The 23,594-nt window shown below is 49.7% G+C and overlaps 1 protein-coding gene across 1 annotated transcript; it reads right to left on the reverse strand.

Annotated features, from left to right (window-relative positions):
• Window positions 1-11,675: 11,675 nt before the first annotated feature.
• On the reverse strand, window positions 11,676-14,789 carry LOC136542639 (uncharacterized). Its single transcript, XM_066535163.1, has 5 exons — window positions 14,516-14,789; window positions 14,324-14,397; window positions 13,930-14,062; window positions 12,525-12,782; window positions 11,676-12,430 (listed from the first exon to the last, which is right to left on the reverse strand). The coding sequence occupies exons 1-5, from the start codon at window positions 14,639-14,641 to the stop codon at window positions 12,164-12,166; spliced, it is 858 nt and encodes a 285-aa protein (XP_066391260.1). The 5' UTR covers window positions 14,642-14,789; the 3' UTR covers window positions 11,676-12,163.
• Between the last annotated feature and the right edge of the window lie 8,805 nt (window positions 14,790-23,594).

Here is a 23,594-nt window from a genome sequence, read left to right on the forward strand (position 1 = left end):
TCATGGCGAAAGAATGGTGGAAGTCGCGGAGCAACGAGCAGACCATCGAGGACCTCGTCGCCATGGGAGTGCTTCACAACAAGGCACTTGCGGGATGGCGTGCACCGGAAGGAGAAAGCTTCCCCGATCCACAACCAGGTGAGATTGTGGTCTTTGAAGATTTCTTCAAACGGGGTTTTGGGATTCCAGTGCACCCTTTCCTTCAGGGTCTCTGCTTGTACTACGAAATTAGGATTTGCAATCTGCATCCTAACTCGATTCTTCTTGTTTCCACCTTTATCCATCTCTGCGAGGCTTATGGTGGCTTCCAGCCCCATTTCGACCTCTTTCGCCACCTATTCTGTCTTCGGAAGAAAGGAAGCGGTGGCTCGAAGATCGCGGGGGGCGTTTACCTGAACCTGCGTGACGGCATGAAGGCTCAATACCTGCACTGCCCCTGGAACACCTCATTGGACGAGTGGTACAAGAAGTGGTTCTACATCCGTGAAGAGCCGAACACCATCACTCTGTGCGATGTGGGACTGATTCCAGAGAAGAAAAGCAGCTGGTCGGAGAGGCCCGAGAACTTGGAGCAGATCGCCGAACTGCTCGGGATGATCCCGTGGGGAAGGCTTGATGGCCCGAGCGTTGTCGGCAACTTCATCAGCCGAAGAATTCAGCCCTACCAGAAAAGGATTCACCCCGGCTTCGAGTACCAAGGAGGCGCTGATCCGACGAGGACCAGGAAGGAGCCGCTCGACAAGATGGAAATCAAGGCCAGGATTGGAGAGCTGTTCAACCTGGCCGATCCCAATTATGTTGCACTGAACGCCATCGAACACGCCTTCAAGCTGGCTCGCCCTCCCCCAAAGGTAAATGACGCCTCCTTTTAACTGTAGAGTCATGTTGCATCAAAAAAATAACTGTCTTTTCCTTCATTTTGTGTCTCAGTGTAATGGCCGTGACCGGGCAGGAGTGTTTGTGTCGCCTCCCCCCGGTGTAGAATGGCCACAAGCTACTAGGCCAGCCGCCCAGACCAGCGCCAGGACCGACGACATTCACTGGGCGGTACTCGAGACCGTAGAGGACGCCTCGACCAGAGCCGCTGGCAAGCGTCCGGCTGCCAGCAAACGACGTCAAGCCATCTTCCCCCCGTCGGACGACGAAGCAGAGGATGCGGACATCTTCCGGCTCGTCCCTCGAAAGAGGAGAAAGCAGGTGGGACCGTTGGAGCAGGGTGGCTTCTCTGTGCCAGCAGTGGTCACAGCACCGACCACTACAACACAGAGCACAGACGAAGAGAACATGCCGCATCATATTCCGACGCCCGTACCGGAGGTTGAACAAGTCCCGGTGGAAACTGCTGAGCAAGCGGAGCAGGGGCGGTCGAGGAGACGTTCCTTCCTCACATCCTTCCGCAAGTCAAAACTGTAAGTATCTATACTTTTGATGTAAGCTTTGCATTTTGCATTGGATGATATTATCTTCTGAATTTGTCTCTGAACGTATTAGATCGGCGTCCACCGAAAGCCCCGACCAGCTAGCTGGGTGCGGAACGTCCTTACCAACAACAGCTAGACAAACTGCTCAGCAACCAGCCGTGGAGGAGCCCATGGCAGGGACTCCGCCTGGGCCTCAGCAGGTGGACGACCAGACGCCAGTCCCCGAGCAGAATACAAGTGCTCCAAGCACGAACCCTGATGAGGCGGATACCACGGCGCCAAGGGAGCTGGATCTAGCCGAGGAGCAGCAGCCAGAAGTTGCCCGGGACATGGTTGCCGACGCGATGGCTCATGGGAAAGCCCTGGTGGTCGTGGAGTCTGCGAACTCCAGACCAGTGCCGCCTCCCGAACAGGAGGCTGAAGAGGAGGAAGTGGAAGAAGTCCTGGGCCGTCCCCAAGATAGGCGACAACATGTATATGTATCGCGCTATCGGAACGACGAATGGGTCATGCACGAGGAAATCCCAGAGGTCGAAGAGACCTTAAGAGTCGAACGGGCGGCCAAGCGTCTGGTGACTGAAGTCCAGGTATATTTGGTTTTAGCCCTTGACCCTGTTGTGTAGTCGAACTGTCTGACGTAGCTTGTCTGTGTGCAGGACTTGATGAAAACTGCAAGATACCGAAAAAGGTGCTTCGACCAGATAGAAGGAATCATGATGACCAATAAGAAGCTGACGGCTGAAGTAGAACGCCTACGGTGCCAACTTGAAACCGCCGACCAGGAGAGGACAGACCAAAAAGCACAGAACCAAAACCTGGTCGGCCAGCTCGAAAACAAAGAGTAGGAGAAAACAGGTAAGTGTTCACCGTATCATAGCAAGTGCGGAACTTGTGTTATTTTGTTCTTGATAGTAATAGCTGTAATGTAGGTTTAGAAGCTGAAGTGACCCACCTCCAGGGGGAGAACAGCCGTGCGCTTGCAGAATGTGGTCGCCTGAAGGAGGACAACGAGAAACTGGCACGCCGCCAGTCGGAACTCCAAGACCACACTAACAGAATGAAGGACGACCTGAAAAGTAAGCACTCCAGACCACCTTTCTCATTCAATTGCCCACATTGCCTTGTCGTGTCATCACGTTTGATGTCTTGTACTGTTTTCAGTTTTGAAAGCCAATGCCAAGAGGCACCTTGAAGCCGTGATCAAGGAGCGTGACGACTGGAAAGCACAATGCCTTAAGGCCATCGAGGAGCGGGACACGTGGAGCAAGCGGTGCCAAGAAATGGCAACTGGCATTGTGCCCATCCTCGACCTTATCGACCCGGCGCTCACAGAGCAAGAGCTAAGGACACCTCAGCTCGGGCTGGTCGAGAGATGCAAGCAAGCATGGGGATGGTTCCAAGACTTCATGAAGGAGGCGGGTGAGTACACGGGTGCCCATGTGCTAAGCATGGTGCGTGCTCACTACCCCCTGATCGATCTCAAACGCTTAGAGGCTGGGTACCCGAAGGAGATAGACCCAGACAAGGCCGAAGAGCTTCGGACGGCCTAGCTGGACTTGTCGTCAAAGATAATTGGCGATATTAACCTGTGCGGAGGTGGGACAGCACCTGTGCAGGGTATGCCATCGACAAGCCAGCTGGAAATGCTGTCAGCTGCAAGCCAACCAACGAAGCCTGCGGTCTCGACCAGCCAGGCACCGGCGGGGCCATCCCCTTCAGTTTGACTAGCTCTAGAGTCTCGGAGACTCGAGTAGGGTATCAGAGGCGGCGAGCAGTAAATGCCATGCGCCCCGACCAGCCAATGTAATAGGCTTAAAGCTGTAGAAGGAGGACATAGTTGTGTTATTGTAAACTTGAGCCTTTTCAGGCAAGCTTGTAATAACGTAACTGTATATCATTATAAGCTTGTTTGTTTTATGCAAAACGCACTTTAAGCTTGAAATTTTTTGTTGGTGTAACTAAGTGGGAACGTGTTAACGTTCTGTTTAGTTGTACCGTTTTGCTCGACACGTCATCCTGAAAAGTTTGTGCGGCCCTAGTCTGGCATGTGGTCGGAGTGTGAGGTATTATAACCTGTGCACACGTGGGCGCAGACAAGTCAAACCAGGGGGGACCTGCCGATCACCCGCAACGTAGAGAGCGGATCCCGTGCACGTGTTGGGAGGAATCGGAGACAGGGCCTGCTCCGAAAACCGTAGAAGGAGTGGTGGTCGGCTTGTACTGGCTTTAGTTAGAATAACCATAAAATTCGGAGTGACACATTAGAGTGGTCGGAGAAATCATAGTTGCTTTAGTAAAGTAAATCGAAAATACAAGTAGAGTACATATCTCAGTAGTTAAGCATAGAAGCGTCTAAGCTTGTCGATGTGCCATGAGTTCGGTACGTCCGTGCCGTCTAGATGAGCTAACCTGTAAGACGTTGGACGTGTGACTTCCTTGACCATGAAGGGTCCCTCCCATGGGGTTGCGAGTTTGTGGACACCAGCCTGGTTCGTCTTCCACTTCAGGACTAAGTCCCCGACCACGAAGAAATGCTCTTTAACGTTCTTGTTGTAGTACTTGCGCAAAACAGCAAGGTATTTGGCCGTGCGTACGCAAGAATCAAGCCTTTTCTCTTCTGCGCTGTTGACTTCTAGCTCCCGTACTTCGTCGACCTTGCCTTCGTCGAAGTTCTCTACCCGTGCTGATCTGAAAGCTATATCTGGTGGGAGGACTGCCTCAGCGCCGTAAACCATAAAGTATGGTGAGACGCCGGTGTTACGACTGGGCTGAGTTCGGAGGCCCCAGACAACGGCTGGTAACTCCTTGAGCCATCTTCCAGGAGCTTTATCGTTTTCTCTGTACATCCTCTTCTTCAATGCATCCAAGATCATGCCATTTGCCCACTCGACTTGTCCATTAGCTCTAGGATGCGCCACCGAGACGTATTTTACAACTATGCTCCTTTCATCGCAGAAGTCCCAAAAAGCGTTCCCGGTGAACTGAGTACCCAGATCAGTAATGATGCTGTTGGGCACGCCGAAATGGTGGATGACCTGGTCGAGGAATGTGACAGCTTTCTCTGAGGATGCCTGTACCAGAGGCATGTATTCTATCCACTTAGAAAACTTATCAATTAGCACGAAGACGCATGTAAATTTCCCAGGAGCTGGTTTGAAAGGCCCGATCATGTCCAGTCCCCAGCATGCGAAGGGCCAAGAGGCTGGAATCGTCTGGATCTCATGTGCTGGTACATGGATTCTCTTGGAGAAGAACTGACAACCTTCACAGCGGCGGACTAGCTTCTCTGCGTCGGCCACTGCTGACGACCAATAGAACCCTGCTCGGAAAGCCTTACCAACCAGTGTTCTTGAGGCCACGTGGTTGCCGCAGGAGCCAGAGTGGATTTGGTCTAGGAGATGCTTGCCTTCCTCCTGGGTTATACACTTCATCAAGATTTCCTCCTTAACGTTTTTGCGCCATAACTTGCCATCAACGAGCAGATACTGCTTACTACGACGCATCAGGCGTTCATTTTCTGTTCGATCGATATAACCGCTACCGTCTGTTAAGTACTTGATGAAAAGTGTTCTCCAGTCCGGCTCATGAGTGGTCAGAAGCGGCTTGGTTGAGCTCGGCGCCGGAACCGTAGCCACCAATTGCTGGTCTGAAACTTTGTCGGTCGTTGAATCCTCGTCTTCAATGGAAGGCGTGAGCAGGTCTTGGACGAATACGCCATGTGGGATTTTGGCTCGGGATGATCCTAACTTTGACAACGCATCCGCTGCCTGGTTCTTGTCCCGGACCACGTGTATGTACTCGATGCCATAGAACCTGCCTTCCAGCTTTCTTATCGATTTGCAATATGCGTCCATCTTTTCACTGGTCGTGTCCCAGTCCTTGTTGAGTTGGTTGATGACCAGAGCCGAATCTCCGTAAACATAGAGATGTTTAACTCCGAGCTCAACCGCAATGCGTAGACCATGCAGGCATGCTTCATACTCGGCGGCATTATTAGATGCTGGGAAATAAATCCTGAGGACGTACCGGAGCTGCTCCTTGGATGGTGATACGAAAAGAACTCCTGCTCCCGCACCGTCAATGTTGAGAGAACCGTCGAAGTACATCATCCAATATTCGTCGGATCCCGGAGAGGCAGGCGTGCTTAAGTCTGTCCACTCGACGATGAAATCGACGAGTGCCTGAGACTTGATTGTAGTACGGCTTGCAAATTCCAAGGAAAAGGGGCATAGCTCCATTGCCCATTTGACGATGCGCCCGTTCGCATCCTTATTGCGAATGATGTCCCCCAAAGGATACTCGGTCATGACCACCACACGATATCCGTCGAAGTAATGTCTCAACTTTCGGGATGTTATCAGTATGGCGTAGAGCAGTTTCTGAATCTGTGGGTACCTGGTCTTGGATTCGTTGAGTACCTCACTAATGAAATAGATTGGCCGCTGTACCTTGTAGGCATGGCCCGGCTCGTCGCGCTCGACCACCATTGTAGTGGAAACCACCCGATCGGTTGCCGCAATGTAAAGTAGGAGAGTTTCGTCTTCTCTGGGAGCAGTAAGTACCGGAGGTGACGTGAGGTATTGTTTCAGCTGCGTGAAGGCAGCGTCTGCTTCCTCCGACCACTCGAACTTCTCGGACGATTTGAGCAGTTTGAAAAACGGTAGTCCTTTTTCTCCTAATCTTGATATGAAACGGCTTAGAGCAGCCATACAGCCGGTGAGCTTCTGGACATCCTTCACCTTTCTTGGGGGCTTCATGTCTAAGACAGCTTTGACTTTCTCCGGGTTAGGGCGTATGCCGTCGTAACTGACGACGTTGCCGAGCAGTATGCCAGAAGGGACACCAAAGATGCACTTCTTTGGGTTTAATTTCCATTGGAACGTATTAAGGGCTGCGAAGGTGCGTTCCAGATTGTCAACAAGGGTATGTGCTTCCTTGGTTTTGACAACTACATCGTCGACGTAAGCCTCAACGAGGCCGTCTTTTATCTCGTCGTTGAGGCAGGCCTGTATAGCGCGTTGGTAGGTAGCACCGGCGTTTTTGAGCCCGAACGACATAGTCGTGTAGCAGTAGGCGCCGAAAGGCGTGATGAAAGACGTCTTGATCTGGTCGTCCTTTTTGAGAGCGATCTGGTGATAACCAGAGTAGCAATCGAGAAAGGAAAGCAGCTCGCAACCGGCGGTTGAATCTACGACCTCGTCTATGCGAGGTAAGCCAAAGGGGTCCTTAGGGCAGTGTTTGTTGAGATCAGTGTAATCAACGCACATTCTCCATTCATTATTCTTTTTGCGTACAAGAACCGGGTTGGCTAACCATTCCGGATGATACACTTCTTTGATAAATCCGGCTGCCAAAAGCCGTGTAACTTCTACCCTAATCGCCTCCTTTTTGTCGCGAGCGAACCGTCGTAGCTTCTGCTTGATTGGTTTGGCTTTGCTGTTGACATTTAAGGAGTACTCAATCAAGTCCCGAGGTACACTGGGCATGTCGGAAGGTTTCCATGCAAACACATCCACGTTGCCCCTCAAGAACCTGACGAGCGCGTCTTCCTATTTAGGATCCAGGTCGGCCCCGATGAGGGCCGTTTTGCTGGGATCGCCCTCGACCAGCTGGATCGTCTTGTGCTCCTTGGACCTGATGTTCTTGCGCGGAGCCTCGAGCTCTGGGATCTCCAAGTGGTCGGCCGTGGTCTTCTTAGCGTCGAGCATGGTCTCGGCCATGCGAATAGAGAGGTCGTGGGCCTCTGCTATTTTGAAGCTGTCATCCTCGCAGGTATAAGCTGCGTATACGTTGCCCCTGAGGGTTAAAACTCCTTTCTCAGTAGGCATTTTGAGCACCAGATACCTGTAATGAGGTATGGCCATGAACTTGGTGAGCGACGGTCGACCAAGAATAGCATGGTAGGTGCCGTCGAAATCAGCGACCACGAAGTTGACGTAGTCGGTGCAGAAGTGGTCCGGAGTCCCAAACTGCACAGGTAGCGTGATCTGCCCGAGAGGTGTGGAGCTCTGTCCGGGGAGAACGCCCCAGAACTGTGCCTCGTACGGCTTCAAGTCCGCCTGGGCTATTTTCAGAGCGGGCAGGCTGTTCTTGAACATTATATCAATGGAGCTGCCGCCGTCGATCAGAACCCTGTCGAACTGAACCTTGTTGATACAAGGATCGAGGACCAGGGGAAAACGCCCTGGCTCGGGTATGGCGGCCCATTGGTCCTTCTTGCTGAAGTAGATTTCACGGTGAGACCACGGAGGAAGCCACGGATCGGTAAGAAGGTTGTCGTTCTTTGCCACGTTCAAGCAGGCGCGGGCGAGCAGCTTGCGTTCTCGTTTGGTCTCAATGGACACCTTGCCGCCGATGATGGTGTGCACGCGATCAGTCGGCTTGACGTATTTATGACGAGGATCTGCATCGTCGTCGTCGTTGTCCTCGTTGCGCTGTTCCCTCACGTCATTAGGCTTGTCGGACATATCCGGAGCCTGTTGGCGCGTGTAGATAGTCTTGAGGACGCGACAATTCTCCATGGTATGGTTCGACTTGGGATGGAGCTGGCAGGGGCCCTTCAATGCCTTGGCGTAGTCGTCCTCGTAGTTACGACGTCCGCCGCCCTTTTCACAGTATTGACCTCGCCGTCGTCTTCCCGAGCACGCTTGCTCCTGTAATCGTCACGGCGGTTGCGCCGCTGATTACGTTGATCACGGTGGTCGTGGGAGTCGTTGCGCTGGTTGCGGCGGTCAAAATTGTCGTTCCGACCATGGTTGCCGCGGTAATCGTCGTGGCGTGGAGGGTGGTCGGAGCGTGGGACCCTTGCTTCTTCTTCGACGATTATCTTTTTAGCGTCGTCAGCGTCCGCATATTTCTTAGCGGTGGCCAAGAGCGCTGTGACTGACTCAGGTCTTTTCCGGAGGAGCTTGTCTCTTAGGGCGTCGTGGAAGCGGAGGCCGGTGACGAAAGCCTCGATTGCTTCGTTGTCGGAGATTGATGGAACCTTGATGCGCATCTCCGAGAAACGCCGAACGTATTCGCGCAGTGGTTCGTCTTTCCGATCTCGGATCCGTTACAGATCATACTTGTTGCTGGGTTGTTCACAAGTAGCGATGATATTGTCGATGAAGGCCTGCTTGAGTTCCTGCCAAGAATCAAAAGAGTTTGCCGGCAAGCTGACTAGCCATTGGTGACCTGCATGACCAACGGCGACTGGGAAGTAGTTAGACATAACGTGCTCGTCAGCCATGGCTGATCGGCACACGGTTTCATAGAGCATGACCCATAATTTGGGGTTTTCCTTGCCGTCGTACTTCTGAAGTTTCTCGAGCTTGAAATTCTTGGGCCATATGACTTGGCGAAGGTGTGGAGTGAACTGCTTCAGACCCGGCGGGCCGTGGGCGGTGTCATACTCCATACGGCGATAGCTTTCATGGGATGCACGATCGTTGGCTCTCTGGTTGATGCGAGCACGCAGATCACGTCCGCCGAGGTAATGGCGAAGATCGTTATTGCCGTCGCGGCGATCTCGATTGCCATCTGGACTAGCCCTGCGACCGTGGTTATCACGGTGATTGTCGCGGTTATCTCGGCGGTTGTCACCTCGAACGTCGTGACGGTTATCCTCTCGGCGACGGTTTTCGTCCCGACCACCATCATGACCACCGTTTCCGCCTTGATGATTGTCCGACGGGTCGTTGTTGCGCGAGCCACGTCGGTTGAGCGGCTGTGAGCGACTTGAGTATTGGCGGCTGTGGCTTGATTCCACCGAAACGGATGGGGCCCGGGCTTGATTCATCTCTGCGGTCTGAGCCATAGCAGCCGTCAGATACGCTTGTATGTCATCACGGACTGCTTGGGTTTCTGGAGTGTTGGGCAGCCGCTGCATTGTCGCCATGGCAACGGCTACGTTGGCGCTTGGGGTCTTGAAGACTTGTTTGTCCCCCACCCTGTCGAAAGCATTGTTGAGGTCGCGCGGTTGGATCCTTATGCGCCGTGCCTCCTGGTCTGCTTCAGCTTCGATTTGCCGGCGATTAAACCGGTCAATGTTGCGTGCTTCGCGTGCAGTCTTTTCTTGTTCTGTTTCGCCAACTGCTGGCGGCTCGTCGTTGCTGACAACATGGATCAAATCCCCTCGTCTTGGCGGGAAAGACGGAAATTGGGGGAAACCCGGGGCGCGGTCTGGTAGATCCAGATCGTATTTGACGCCTCCATCTTCGTGACGCTGAAGCTCGGTGTGGACAGATGCGTTGGATGCGATGCCGGATGAGGAGCTGGAGTCACCCTCTCGGACTGTGTGGACAGATCCTTCTTGATAATCTTCAATCCGGACCATGTTGACGATGTTGCATGGCTTCGGACGAGATCGGTGTATAGGACATAGATCCGAGCGGCATCGTAGGTTGTACGCGTAGCTGAAGGCGGCGTTTCGCAGGCCGTAGGGCTGGACCTGGTGGTTCTCCGTCGGGACTTCGTACTCGCAGAGTCGGAGGCCCGTCGCGAAGGCTGGCTGGTGACGAGCGGAGCGCCCCTCAGGAGTAGATACGACCACAAGATCTGTTTCAAGCCGTGCAGGACGACTGGCCCGAGCTGGTCGGATAGATCTGTTGTGGGGAGCTGTTACCTGCTCGTTAGGTTGGCTTTGAATCGTACTTACCAGAGCCAGGGTTTCGGCGAGTTGGATACCGACCCGATCAACGGAGTCGAGCAGGTCGGTGTTGTCGATCTGCTTCCCTTTGTAGCGGGGAAGCGGACGACGGGTTGTTGGCGTGGCTGTAGGCGTGGTCGGAGCCAGATGTCCCGTGGTCGGAGCCAGGTCCATCGTGGTCGGAGCCGTGTTCACCGTGGTCGGAGCCGTGTTCACCGTGGTCGGAGCCGTGTTCACCGTGGTCGGAGCCGTAGTCGATGCAGGTGAAGTAGTCGTCGGCGCAGGCTGAATCCATGCCTCCTCCGTGGCCATGGCGATGGACTCGTCGGAGCTGGTGGTCCAGGTGATCTGGTCGACGGTGAACGTGAGGCCGTTGGGCGTAGCCATGGAGCCGGAGATGATGACCATCTTGTTTGCTTGGAGAGCAGTACGCACACCCCTACCTGGCGCGCCACTGTCGATGAAATATGATCGGCAGTCTACCTAGGGGTATGCCCAAGGTAGTAGATTATCGGCAGACAGATGCGCAAGCCCCAAACAAGACGGTGACGCAAGACAGACACGAGGTTTTATCCAGGTTCGGCCGCCAAGAAGGCGTAATACCTACGTCCTGCGTCTGATTTGTATTGCTGTATGTCAATGAGAGATATTTTTTAGAGGGGTCCCCTGCCCGCCTTATATAGTCCGGGGGGCAGGGTTACAGATCTGGAAACTAATCCTAGTCAGTTACAATTGCCATATCTGGCCGGATAAGGATTCCTATTCTAACCGACCAGGATCCTGCTTGGTCGCCAAATCCGTCTTGATTCCTTGTGCGGGACTCCGATCAGGTTAACTGGGCCGCACGTCACCTTTCGGGTGGACTGAACCCATCGATCCGGGCCAGCTCAAGCTTAGCCGTAAGGGTATAGGGGTTAATACCCCCACACGCGCTGCCCACACCCAGGCCGCAACCTGGGCCTAGGCCGGCAACAGCTCCCCCGGCTCGGTCTTCTTCTCCCGCACCGGCGAAGGATCAGCCCGACGCACGACGAGGTAGATGCCTTTCCTCTTCTTCCCCATCCCCTTCTTTTGAATTTGGATTCTTCTCTTATCCGAACCGATGTTGGGGATTGGGGTTTAGATCTAGGGTTAGGGTTCGGAATCCGACCCACTGTTCTTCTTCCCCAGAGGTTCTTCACAGGTTTAGGGTTCGGCTTTGATTCTCTTTTAGGCCGAATTCCTCTTCTTTTGTTCTTTGCTTCACCCAATTAGGGTTAGGGAACCCCTTCTGTCTGCTCAGATCTGAAAGGATCTAATTCATTCTTTCCTTTTCTAATCGTTTCTAGTCCCTTCCCCTTTTCCCCTTCTCTTTTGGATCTTCTTTCTTTTCTTTTCAGAGTTGAAATGATTTGGGTTTGGGGTTAGGGTTAGGGTTTGACTCGAGTGCCAAGACCCCTTTATATTCTCTTCTCATATCCGAACACCGATGTTCTTTTCTTGCCGTGCGTCGGCGAAGACGACAGTGCGGCACCTTTCCCCCTGCTCGGTGGCGGTGCTGACCCGCAGTCAGTGACGTCCACCACCCTCCCGGTCTCTTTTCTATTTTCTTTTACCCGGTTAGTGTTAGGGTTTCAATCTGAAACGGATCGAACACTTGTTCTTTCTTTGATTTCTTTTCAATGCTTTATCCCATACTACATCTACACACTGACAACCTTGGCTCTGGTACCATTGTTAGACACAACAGTGCCTCTAAATCGTAGAACGAGGTAAGCATCTTACTTATGGTTCCTCTAGTTCGCCCTGGCACAGTTGCGCCGCAGCCTCGTGGACGCCGGTGTCAAGGGAGCTCGACGCGGTGGAGTCCAGCGTGGTGGAGACGATGCAGAGGCAACGACGAAGTCGATGGAGCTTTCCATCGCTGGCAGCATTCTTCTTTAGATCGGATTAGTGTTTCTCTATTAGTGGTTACGGCGGCTCAGGTCAACCTCATAGTTAAAGCCATGATCCCCACCTATCTTTTATAGTGTTGTACGATAGGGGCCACCAACCATATTAGGGTTGGACGTCCTCGATCAGGACGCAGATCCAAGGGCCGGTGGAGATCAACTAATAGCTGCAACTGCTGCCGTTAAACCAGTGCAATGCTGCTCTCCCCGCCGGGCGGCTTGCGGTTCCCGCCCAGGTAGTCCCGGGAGGGGGCCTTCCCATCCGTGAAGATATCGCTGCCGGTCATCTCCTTCAGCTTCGCCGTGCTCAGGTGCTTCTCTGCCGTCCCAGGGGTCTCGTCACCCTTGAAGATATTGCCCGCGAGGTCAGTGAATTTCTTGGTGGGGATCTTCTTCGCAGTCTTCACCACGCTGTCCTCGTCGGCCTCGCCGAACTTGATATTGCTTACCTGTGGTGAGAACGAAAACCAACAGTGAGCAACACTGGAGCTGTTGTAACGGGGTTTATATTAGGACGAGGTGAGTTCAGAGGTCAGGACATGCATTTTTGCCCGGGGTCTGCGAGGTCGAGCCGTTCTCGGAGTTGCGTGGCCGTGGATCTTCCGGAGGAGCAAAGATGTCGTGGCTGCTAAGTCCCTTGGATTTCAGGTCGGATATCTGCCTCTTCATCTTGCTGTCATCCTCGCTCAGAAGCGTGCCGCTTAGCTCGCGCTGCTTTGCCACCTCTGCTATCGAAGTCGGCTTCTTTGGAGAAATGCTTTCTTCCTCAGCAAATGAGATGTGGCTTATAGTACTAATTGCCTGTAATTGAGAAAATGCAGTAGGATTAGTCCGTGTAACTGTGTTCCACCTACGCATGCAGTTAAATCTATAACAACCCGAAGGATATTCACCCTTTCACTTCGAAGCCAACATCAAGATGATTATGGGTTAGAAAACATCTAAAGTGAGTATGCTGTGAATAGTGTATTAGTATATGCAAAAATATTAGAGTTGCTGAGCAGTCTGCAGAAAAATTCAGTGCAAATACATAGTTATACAGGGGAAAAGCATGAACCTTGATGTAGTATATATGTTTAGAGTTTAATCAAGGTTTGTTGTTTATTGACATCTTAAGAAACAAAAGGTGTCTACAGTAAATAGTACCTAAGTCACGTTTGTCTATCAATCAAAGTTCTTGAATATTTCTCGTTCAGATCAACTTACCAATCAAAATGTCCAGTTCTAGATGCTCAAAAAAAAAAAATCAAAATGTCCAGTTCTATCACAAGGAAAGCTCACCAACCAATATGTATACAAACTAAAGGGGTGTTTGGATCCCGGGACTAAAGTTTAGTCTGGGTCACATCGGACGTTTGGATGTCAATTAGGAGGACTAAATATGAGCTAATTATAAAACTAATTGTATAAGCCGTGGATAATTCGTGAGACGAATTTATTAAACCTAAGTAATCTATTATTAGCACATGTTCCTGTAGCACCATATTTTCAAATCATGGCTCGTTAGGCTTAATAGATTTGTCTCACAAATTAGCCTCGTACAATTAGTTTTGTAATTAGTCTATGTCTAATACTCCTAATTAGTGTCAAACATCCGATGTGACAGGGACTAAAGTTTAGGATGAGGTATCCAAACACCCCCTAATAATGCTTGCCCAAACCCTCCCCACAAGATACATCCCAACAACTTCTGAGGTAAGAGGTACAACATTAAACAAGTTTGATCATAGAAACCAGCAGCTTATATCAATGGCGTTTAAAATTTATAGCAAAGCAAGAACATAAATCAAATTCTTCATCTTGTTACAAAACTAACAAATTAGTGCAGCATCTGAAAATAAAACTATACTATCAAGTATCAACACAGAAGGGTTGCCAGGGGTACAGCCTAAACAAAACAGAATAAAAATTAACCTACATAGTCCTTTAAAAAATGGCAAAGCAGTACCTGATAATTCTTTGGAGCCGTTCGGGTGGGAATTGCAGAGGCATTGGCAGATTCATCTTCTTCAGCCTCGCTCCCAGCTGCAAATATGCCGCTTCCTGTCATCTCCTTCCACTTGGGAGCAGAGCATGGTTTCCTGAAGGGAAAAAAGAACCAGCTTGGTGAACCACAGCTCCCTTCATGTGCTAATCTGAAATCTGAATAACCAATGAAACTACAATGATATGCAGAACGTGCCAAAACATAAACAAATCAGGAGCCTAGTTGTGACCGTAAATCTCGGGAGATCTAGTCGCCAAGGCCAGAAGCTCGTCATCAGGCAACGCAACAAGATCAGAGCACAAAATCCCACCAATCCGGGAAGAGAATATGGCAGGGCAAACGCCCGGACACTCACCTCTTGTTGAGGCTCTCGGCCTCCTCCTCCGTCACCTGCCCGCCGAACACCACCTTCTTGAGCGCCTCCGACGGCTGCACCGAACAGAGAACAGAAAAGTTCAGGCAGGGCGAACCCCCTCCTCCATTAACAATGACAGAGGAGAGTGGGTACTCCCAGGGCGCCCCGTGGGGAACCGGGGGGCCCGCTCACCTGGTGCGGCCGGCAGTTGGACGGCGGCGTGGCCCCGATGGGCGACTCCTGCGGCGCCCCCTCCGGCCAGATCAGCAGGTCCGCCGTCGACGTGTGGGACTTCCTCACCGGCGCCGGCCTCTGCATGTCGCACTCCTCTCCCACCGCCTCTTCTTTCCTTCGCACAGCTCCCTCTCTCTCTCTCTCTCTCTCTCTCTCTCTCTCTCCTGCTGGGGACGGACTGGGGGCGGTGCTCCTTGGCCGGGGTTTCTCTCTCTAGCTCGCTGGGGCAGCCGGGGTTTCTCTCTCTAAAAAGGCGAGGGTGGGAGTGGACAGTGGAGTATGGAGTCGAATGGAAGGAAGGTGAGGGGTCGCTGTGTGGTGCTCACGGGCCCCACCCTCTTTTGTAGGCCCAAGGCGCGCCCACCAGCCACACCACCACCCACCCTCCGCAGCCGATGACACGCGGGCCCGGGCATCGGCGGGACGGCCTCCGCGAGGCGCTGCCAGGCGGGGCCCGCGGCGGAGGGGTTGACCGCGTCACGACCGGACGGGACGGGACGCCCCGTAACGATCGCGTCCGCGACGCCGTACGCTACGGCCGTGTCAGTATTTGAAAATTTGAACGCTTGCGGGCGGCTCGCACGGAGTAACGATCGCCGTTTCTGTCTCCTCTCTCTCCTTTTTGTTTTGTCAGCCACGGACACGGGGCAGGTAAGCATGTTCGCTTGTTTCTAAACGATCGTAAATTTCTAGTTGGGAATAGTGTTTTTCTCTCACACCAAACCAGCTAGCAGTAAATAATCCACGATACGATATCCAGGCTGACAACAAGAATGTTCTAGATCTTGTATTCTTGTGTCATGCAAGTACGGAGTACGTGCTACGGTCGATTATAATTACGAGTATAATGTTGTGTAATTTCCATCCCGTTTGAAACGTTCAACCATTTAGGACAGGTTAACTATTCTATTTTGTACTGATTAGTTTATCTTAAACATCGTACATATTTAAAAAAGTGCCGGCAGTACAAAACTTGGTCCAGGTGACTTTGTTCCTTATGCTGAGGGAGGAAGAGCACGCATTGGTTTTTTTTTTACCATGGAGAGAACTTTTTTTTTTAAGCTGGAGAGAAAATATTGTTGCTTTAGAGAGCATCTTCACCAAATCTTCACTCTTCAGTAGAGTGGTAATGGAATGTCCCAATAGGCAATAGTTGGTTTTAGGATTATTATTGGGCATTTGCATATCACCGATAGGCCTAATCGTTTTTGCTTATAATCACGCCATCCTGAAATATAAGGTTTGCACGTATTTCCATTCAAACGTTGTTATCTGTGACTAACAATTAGCGTAATCATATAAAAAGTTTATACTATAAAAGTAACTACATTAGATTTGTATTTAGAAATACTTTCCAATGATCAAACTTTTGATCCTATAAATTATATATTATACGAGAAATTATAGGTAAGAATATATTTTTTGAAGGCCACATCATGTCAAATCGCGTCCTACATTTTGAGATGAGGGGAGTAATCATCATACCCTAGGAAAAAACGAAGCATTTGGTGGGATTCTTACCTTTTTATCAAAAATCTGAATATAAGCGGAAATAAAAGTGGTCATACCTAATTACCTTAAGTAATGTCCCATTTGTCATTTTTTTTCTTTTTTTACCTACGCTCCAAGTTTTCTTATCTTTCCCTCTCTCCCTAATCGTAGATGTAGATCCACCCCCACCCCTCCATTGATTGTTCACCGATTTGATGAGCTCATATCTACTCTTGTTCCTTGAGGTCTAGCAGATATCATCCCTGAGTATATATACGGTGACTAAGGTTTCACTCAGTCACACCCTCCTCAATCCCGTCGCTCCCTCTCTCCCTGCGGTGCCCGGTGCATCGCCCTCTCTCCCTGAGCGAGCAGCGGAGTAGCGCCCTCTTTCACTCCTCTCCCTCTCTCACTCCTCTCTCTCCCTCTCTCACTCCTCTCCAAAGCGAGCAGCGGCGCGGGGCGCGGACCCTCCTCCGGCGGCGGATCCTGGGCCAGTGAGGCCGGATCTGGCGGCGGAGAGTCCCGATCCGGTGGCGGGGAGGCGGATCCGGCGAGCGAGGCGGCGCTCCTCCTCCGACGAGCGAGGCGGCGTAGGCGGGCTACGACGGCGCTCCTCCTTCACCTCTTCGTCAGCTCCAGCGCTGGGAAGCCGGATCGGGCGAGCTACGGCGGCAGTGTGGGGATGGGCTCGGCGGGCCCGTGGATGGGCTCCTCAGTCATGTCCATGGATTTTTTTTATTTTTTTATTTTTTATTTGATTAACCGAGGCGGGCAGGGCAACCGCCTCGGTTACGACCACGATTAATCGTGACCTTTTCACCGAGGCGGTTTCGCCTCGGTTAATCTTTTTTACCGTCACGGTTAAGATTTGTGTAGTAGTGTCTTGATGGCGCATGGGCGAGCAAAGATGTGCTCGGTCCTCCTACGGCATAAGGGAGCAAGCAACGACGGTGCAACAAGGCGGCATGGTTGACGTAGTCATGGATCTCGCTGGTCTACAGGTCACTCGGGCGAGCGTGAGCCAATCTAACTCTCTAGTACCATGCCCTTGCAGGTAGAAGCACCCGCACAGTCTCACTCCATCTTGTCCAACTCCAATCAAATTAAAGCATGCGGAGCATGTCTAATCACATCTCGGGTAGTCAAGCTTGGAGCAGATCTCTGCGCAAACCAAGCTTGGGTGGCAGCGGCTCGGCCTAGCACCGCGACCAGTGAACCGCCAGCGAACGTTGCACAAATGGTGAGGGGTTGGCATGTCCTGCACACAGGAAGGAGAAATTGTTGTAATTGGGATTGCAGCAGGTGCATCTCCCCCTGTGTTTGAGGGGGCTTGGGCTTATTTTTGTATATCACTATTAAAAGGGATGGGGAAAAGGATCTCCTAAAGTAAAAAAAAATGATTCAACTCTCCAACGTGGACATGTTTTTTTTTAAAAAAAATAGGGGTTTAGTAGAGTTGTTTTTCTTTTCTACCTATGCTCTACGAAACATAACCATCTTTAGAATTTTATCTAAGGGCACATAATATATATTCGCGCGCGTATACACTAACCTCGCTGATGTATAATGAACCCACACATAACAAAATATGCATGTGTTGAACTCCAAACTCCCAATGAACAAAAAAAGAGAGAAGGTATATTACTTGTAGTAATTCGTACATGTAAAATTTGTTGGTCCAAGTGTCCAACGACTCTAAGACGTACGTGCAGGTACATATACATACGTGCCACTGTGCCAGCCCTTGATCATCACTGTTTTGATGCATGTATGATGGCGACCTCCTAAGAAAGTGAGGGGATTTGGAACTACTCCCGGCCAAGTCCCAACCATAACCATTAACCAACGTACGGGGCCGGGACCGCCACCGGAGCGGATGGGCCAACGGCTTTCTCGTAGGCACTAATGCCCCGACGAAGTGGCCGTTTCGGCATGATTTTGCGAGCCTTATTGTACCAAACGCGCTAAGCAAAATAAAACAAATCATGCTGACAAGCAGTAGTATCAAGAAAGCAACGGTTCCCTTCATGCCACATGGAATAATGCCTAGTGCACAGCCGTTTCAGCAAATTTGCTAGATAAGCTACTAGTAGGGTAACTGTACCAAACGTGGAAGCAACACCTAACAGGCTAACATGCATGTCGCAACAACACGGCACTGGCTCAAAAACATATATATCTAAAAAAAGATATAATAAGGTCCGACGGAGTCATATTATACATGCAAGTATAATAGGTTTATACTTATTTTATATACTATTATATATGATTGTATTATAACAAGCAATATACTAAGAAAATATGGACTTGTTTGATTTTTTCACATAGTAAGATTTGTAATATTTTAAAATAAGTATATATAACATACTCAAATTGATAAATGAGTACGAAAGTTGGTTTATTGAAGATTGGAGTAGTTACACCCGAGAGTAGTAAAAATTCATTATTGATTACGAAAAAGAAAAGGAAAAATAAATATGATGCAGCAGGGCTGATAACTGCAAAGTAAAGGAGGATCAAATATGACCGCGATACAACAGTTTTTAAGTCTCAAGTGCAGATGTCACTAATAAAGTACGCATCTCATGCTTGGCGCTGCAAAATGAAGCAAATGAATAGATGAACATATTAAAATAAGCATGACATCACAACGAGCAAAAATAATTACTTTATGTGCTATGGCTACCAAACCACAAGGCGATATGATTTTTTGGGGGGAGAAAAGAGTGCTTACTATTAATCATATAATAAGTTATAATCATGTAGAGCTATATATTTAGGTCAAAAGCTTTTGCTCCACATTTGGACTCATATATATTTTTCTTTTGGTGAAGGTTTTTATAGTGCCTCCGGTGGAAAATGACGACTCTAGATCAAGCTAGGGCTCACAAAATATGGATGTGATGGTCCTAGCCTAGCATGGCTACTTCAACCTTTTTCTTTCGCCTCATATTCCTCTAGTTCATATGAAAACTCAGCTAGTAGTAATCAACTAATCATGGGTATGTATAGTAGGATCATTGTACCAAATAGCAAATTACAAATTGCCTCTCAACTTTGGCTCCAAAGGGGAAAGAAAAAAAAAAGATTGCTTAGTCTAGGCTTCACTTCATTTTAGGCCCCGTTTAGATGCGAATTTTTTTGGCTTTTGGTTACTGTAGCACTTTCATTTGTATTTGACAAAAATTGTTCAATTATGGACTATTTAGGCTTAAAAGATTCGTCTCGCCAATTACGAGCAAACTGTGCAATTAGTTATTCTTTTTACCTATATTTAATGCTCCATGCATGTGCCGCAAAATTTGATGTGACGGGGAATCTTGAAAAATTTTAGATTTTGGATAAACAGGACCTTAACATAGTAGGCAGCTTTCCTGTACGTTCGTTTCAGAAAAATGATAGAACTAAAGAAAAAAAAGATGTTGGCATTTCAACTGCCCAAACTGACTTTTCCTCGACGCGGTTGAGAAGCTAAGAGGCCCCGGACAGAAGCTAGCATGGCCAAATTAAACAAGAATCGCCCAAAATATTAATTAATTCATTGGCTGGCTTTTCTGATTGGGAAGTACTCCACTAGCAACAAGAATATTCATTCTGCTGCATGGTGCAAAATCCCTAACCGCGCAATGGGCCTTTTATATATTTAATTAATGCAAAAGAGAAGATGACACATATTACATCAACTCTTTCCCCCCCTTTTAAAATCGAATATCATGGCTTTTGCACGCTCCAAAAAGAAAAAGGTTGTCACTGCTACAAAAACGATTTGTGACAACGCCCCTCTTTCTTTGTAGGGCGGCTCTATATTGAGCCGCCCCTATAAATGGTTGCCAAATGAGCCGCTCTTACAAATAGATTTGTAGGGGCGGCCGGTGTTATTAGCCGCCTCTACAAATGGCCCGATTTGTAGGGGCGGCTCTATATCCAGCTGCCCCTAGGGGCGGCTCAATATTGAACAACCCCTACAAATAGACACGAGTATTAAAAATTAAGCACTAAAATTCAAATTTTGTAAACGACCTCGGATGGAGAAACAACCAAAATGAAAGTTGTAAATCTTGAAAAGATATAAAACTTTGTAGTTGACAACTTTTTGATTTGAAATCATCTTGTCAAGGAAAACTACGTTTGAATTTCTAAAAATTTAAAATTTTAATTTTTTAAACGACCTCGGATGGACAAACATTAAAAATGAAAGTTGTAGATCTTGAAAAGTTATGAAACTTTGTAGTTGATAACTTTCTCATTTGAAATCATCTTGTCATGGAAAACTACGTTCGAATTTTTCAAATTTGAAATTCAAATTTTATAAGTGACCTCGGATGGAGAAATTACCAAAATAAAAGTTGTAGATCTCGAAAAGTTATAAAACTTTGTAGTTGACAACTTTTTTATTTGAATTAGTTTAGGTCCTCAAACAATCAATTTATGCTCAGTTTTGTATAATATGTGGGGAACCAGAATTGATTATAAACACAAGTGATCGTAAGGTGCAGTGGTAGAGGAGTTTACACGTGAGGGAGAGGTTGCGGGTTCGAATCTTGGCCGATGCAAAAATCATAAAAAAAAATTGTAACCATAGAGTGAGTGTGTGGGGTGGGACCTCCTCGGATTAAAAAAATACTATTTTTTGTCCCTTTTTCGTGATTTCTGTAAATTGATTTGTAGGGGCGGCTAATAACACCAGCAGCCTCTACAAATCGATTTGTATGGGCGGTTTAGGAACCGCCTTTACAAATGCATAATTTGTAGAAACGCTTGATAGGAGTGGCTGAATAAACCGTCCATACAAAGTCTCTAGAGCCGCCCCTACAAATATTACTGGACTTAGTGTGTGCAAGGTGGCTGGAGCCAGGTGTTGCATTGAGGCTGCAAGCTTAACCATTTTTAATCCATTTCAACTATGCATCAACAGTGTATATATATACTACCGTTTTTAGGTAAACGAAAGCGGAGGGCCCCTACCCTATAAATTCCTTTGAAAGACAACCCCTACCCTATAAATTCCTTTGAAAGACAACCATGAGTTCTACTAAAAAGCTGGCATATAAATAAAGATTCAAAGCTGGCATTATCTCTACCGGTGAAAAATACTCCCAATAATCCGCACTAACAAACGAGAGAGCTACTACTTCAACAAACGTTGATAGGAGTATGTGTGTATATTGCTTTGACTTGACGTAGAAGCATTTTTGCTAGCTTGCAGTGTGCCCGGCCGGCCCCGTGGTGGCATGGCACGTAGTATATATATGCGAGTATGTACTTACAATCCACTGCACCGGCACGTCACTGTCGTCTCTCAAGTAAGTATATCTGGGCACAAAGCCCGAGCCCGTGAGCCCGGCACGGAGCCCGCTATTTAGGCCCGGCCCTAGCCCGGCCCGGCCCGAAGGTCAATGGGCCCTGGCTGGCACGGCACGGGGTGCAGGCCGTGCTTGGGCCGAACCCTAGGCCCACAGGCCGGCACGGCACGGCCCGCAAGCAGGCAAGCAGGCCGGCGGCCCAAGAACGGCCCCCTCCCCTCCTGGGTCCTGGCCTCCTCGGCTCCTCCCCAGCTCCCCATATAACCGAGACCCCCCCCGGCCGGCCCCCACCCCCACCCTAACACTAACCCCATTTGCCTCGCCTCCCAACCGCAGGCCGCAGCCGCACTCGACACCCTAACCCTAATCCCATTCGCCTCCCAACCGCAGCCGCACTCGACACCCGCTCGGTCCATCTTCGCCTCCTCTCGTCGATCCATCTTCGTCGCCGGTGCGACCGTCGTCCTTGGATCCAGTGATATCGCCGCCGCTCCATCACCCTAACCCTAACCCCATTCGCCTCGCCTCCCAACCGCAGGCCGCAGCCGCACTTGACACCCTAACCCTAATCCCATTCGCCTCCCAACCGAGCTACACTCGACACCCGCTCGGTCCATCTTCGTCTCCTCTCGTCGATCCATCTTCGTCGCCGGTGCGACCGTCGTCCTTGGATCCGGTGATATCGCCGCCGCTCCATCACCTCTCCCTGAGTTCCCTGCTCCCTCAGTCCCTCTCCGTCTTCCTTTTTACTCCTTCTCCTCTGTTTGTCGATGAACATGTAAGTCCGCCTCCCCGTCTCTCTTCCACCGTCGCTCGCCGTCCTTCTTAATCCCGTCTTGCCCTTGTGTGGCCCTCGTCTTTTCCGGCGCCGGGCTTCGGTTGCTCAGGCAAGTCCATCCCCATTCGTAACCCTAACCCTAGCCCCTAGATCTATACGTTTCTCAGTGTTTTGATTCTGTTTTTGGGATCATTTTCTCATCCGGCTCCGGTTGCGTAGGTAAGTCCATCCCCATTCGTAACCCTAACCCTAGCCCCTAGATCTATACATTTCTCAGTGTTTTGATTCTGTTTTTGGGATCATTTTCTCATCCTTTTCTTCTTTGCGTGTTCTTTTTCTTTGCAGGTCTGCTGCCGATGCCTCGTCGTCAACTAGCCTTGGCGTAGACGGACGACGGGCAATGGCACCGCGGCCAAGCCGTAGCCGTGCACCGTTGAGGAACGGTGCTGGAGTTCAGCCGTCCGCGGCCGAGGGCCCCATGGCGTGTGACCCGCAGGTCGACGGTGCCATGTTCCCTGTGACTGGCGACGATGACTTGGTCACGGCTGGGCTGTCCCCGGAGCACGACGACGACGGCCGTGACCCCTTTGCGGTGTTTGATGACGCCACCCGCGGGACACAGCCGGCGATCGACGTCGATGCCGTCGATGCAGGGGCAATAGGGACAGGGACGGTGGACTCCAACACCCACTCCAACTACACTGGTGTTAATGGTAATGCTGATGGTAATGGTACTCGTACTCCTTCCTCTAGTGCTGTTTCTGGACTTGGTAAGCGCAAGTCTCAGTGCTGGGGTGACTTTGAGGAGGTTTATGAGAAGATTAATGGTGTCGATGTGCGTGTTAGAGCTATATGTAAGATGTGTAGAACTGTGTTGAGTGCTAGATCTACTGCTGGTACTGGTCACATTCTTAGGCATCAAAAATCTTGCAAACAGAAACTTGATAATGCTTCTAGGGTTCAGTCTCGACTAGCTTTTAATGCTGATGGGTCTTTGCATAATTGGAACTATGATCCTGCTGTTGCTAGAACTGAACTGTGTAGATTGATTGCTAGGCTTGATCTTCCTCTTGGTTTTGGTGACACTGATGCATTTGAGGAATATATTAAAAATTCTCATAACCCAAGATTTGTTAGATCATCTAGAAGAACCACCACTAGAGATCTGGATAAGTTATTTGCTGAACGTCGTGCTATGATTAGGAACTGTGTGCATGCTTCTGCATCTGTTGCTTTGACTTCTGACATATGGTCTGGTAATGCTAAAGAGGATTACATATCTGTTGTTGCTCACTATGTGAATGCTGATTGGGAATTGCAAAAGAAGATTATTGGTCTTAGGTTGATTCAAGTTAAGCATTCTGGTGAAAACATTTCTGCTTCTATTGCATCTATTGTTGAGGAGTATGGCTTGGTTGATAAAATCTTTTGTATCACTTTTAGATAATGCATCTTCTAATGC

Source organism: Miscanthus floridulus, chromosome 3, assembly GCF_019320115.1.
Source record: "Miscanthus floridulus cultivar M001 chromosome 3, ASM1932011v1, whole genome shotgun sequence".
NCBI lineage: Eukaryota > Viridiplantae > Streptophyta > Magnoliopsida > Poales > Poaceae > Miscanthus > Miscanthus floridulus.

Coding starts and splice junctions, on each gene's coding strand:
- LOC136542639 (XM_066535163.1), bottom strand. CDS start 14,641: ATGCAGAGGCCGGCGCCGGTGAGGAAGTCCCACACGTCGACGGCGGAC. Junction 14,063..14,323: donor GCCGAGAGCCTCAACAAGAG/GTGAGTGTCCGG, acceptor TTTTCCCTTCAG/GAAACCATGCTCTGCTCCCA. Junction 12,783..13,929: donor CGGCTCCAAAGAATTATCAG/GTACTGCTTTGC, acceptor TCTCAATTACAG/GCAATTAGTACTATAAGCCA.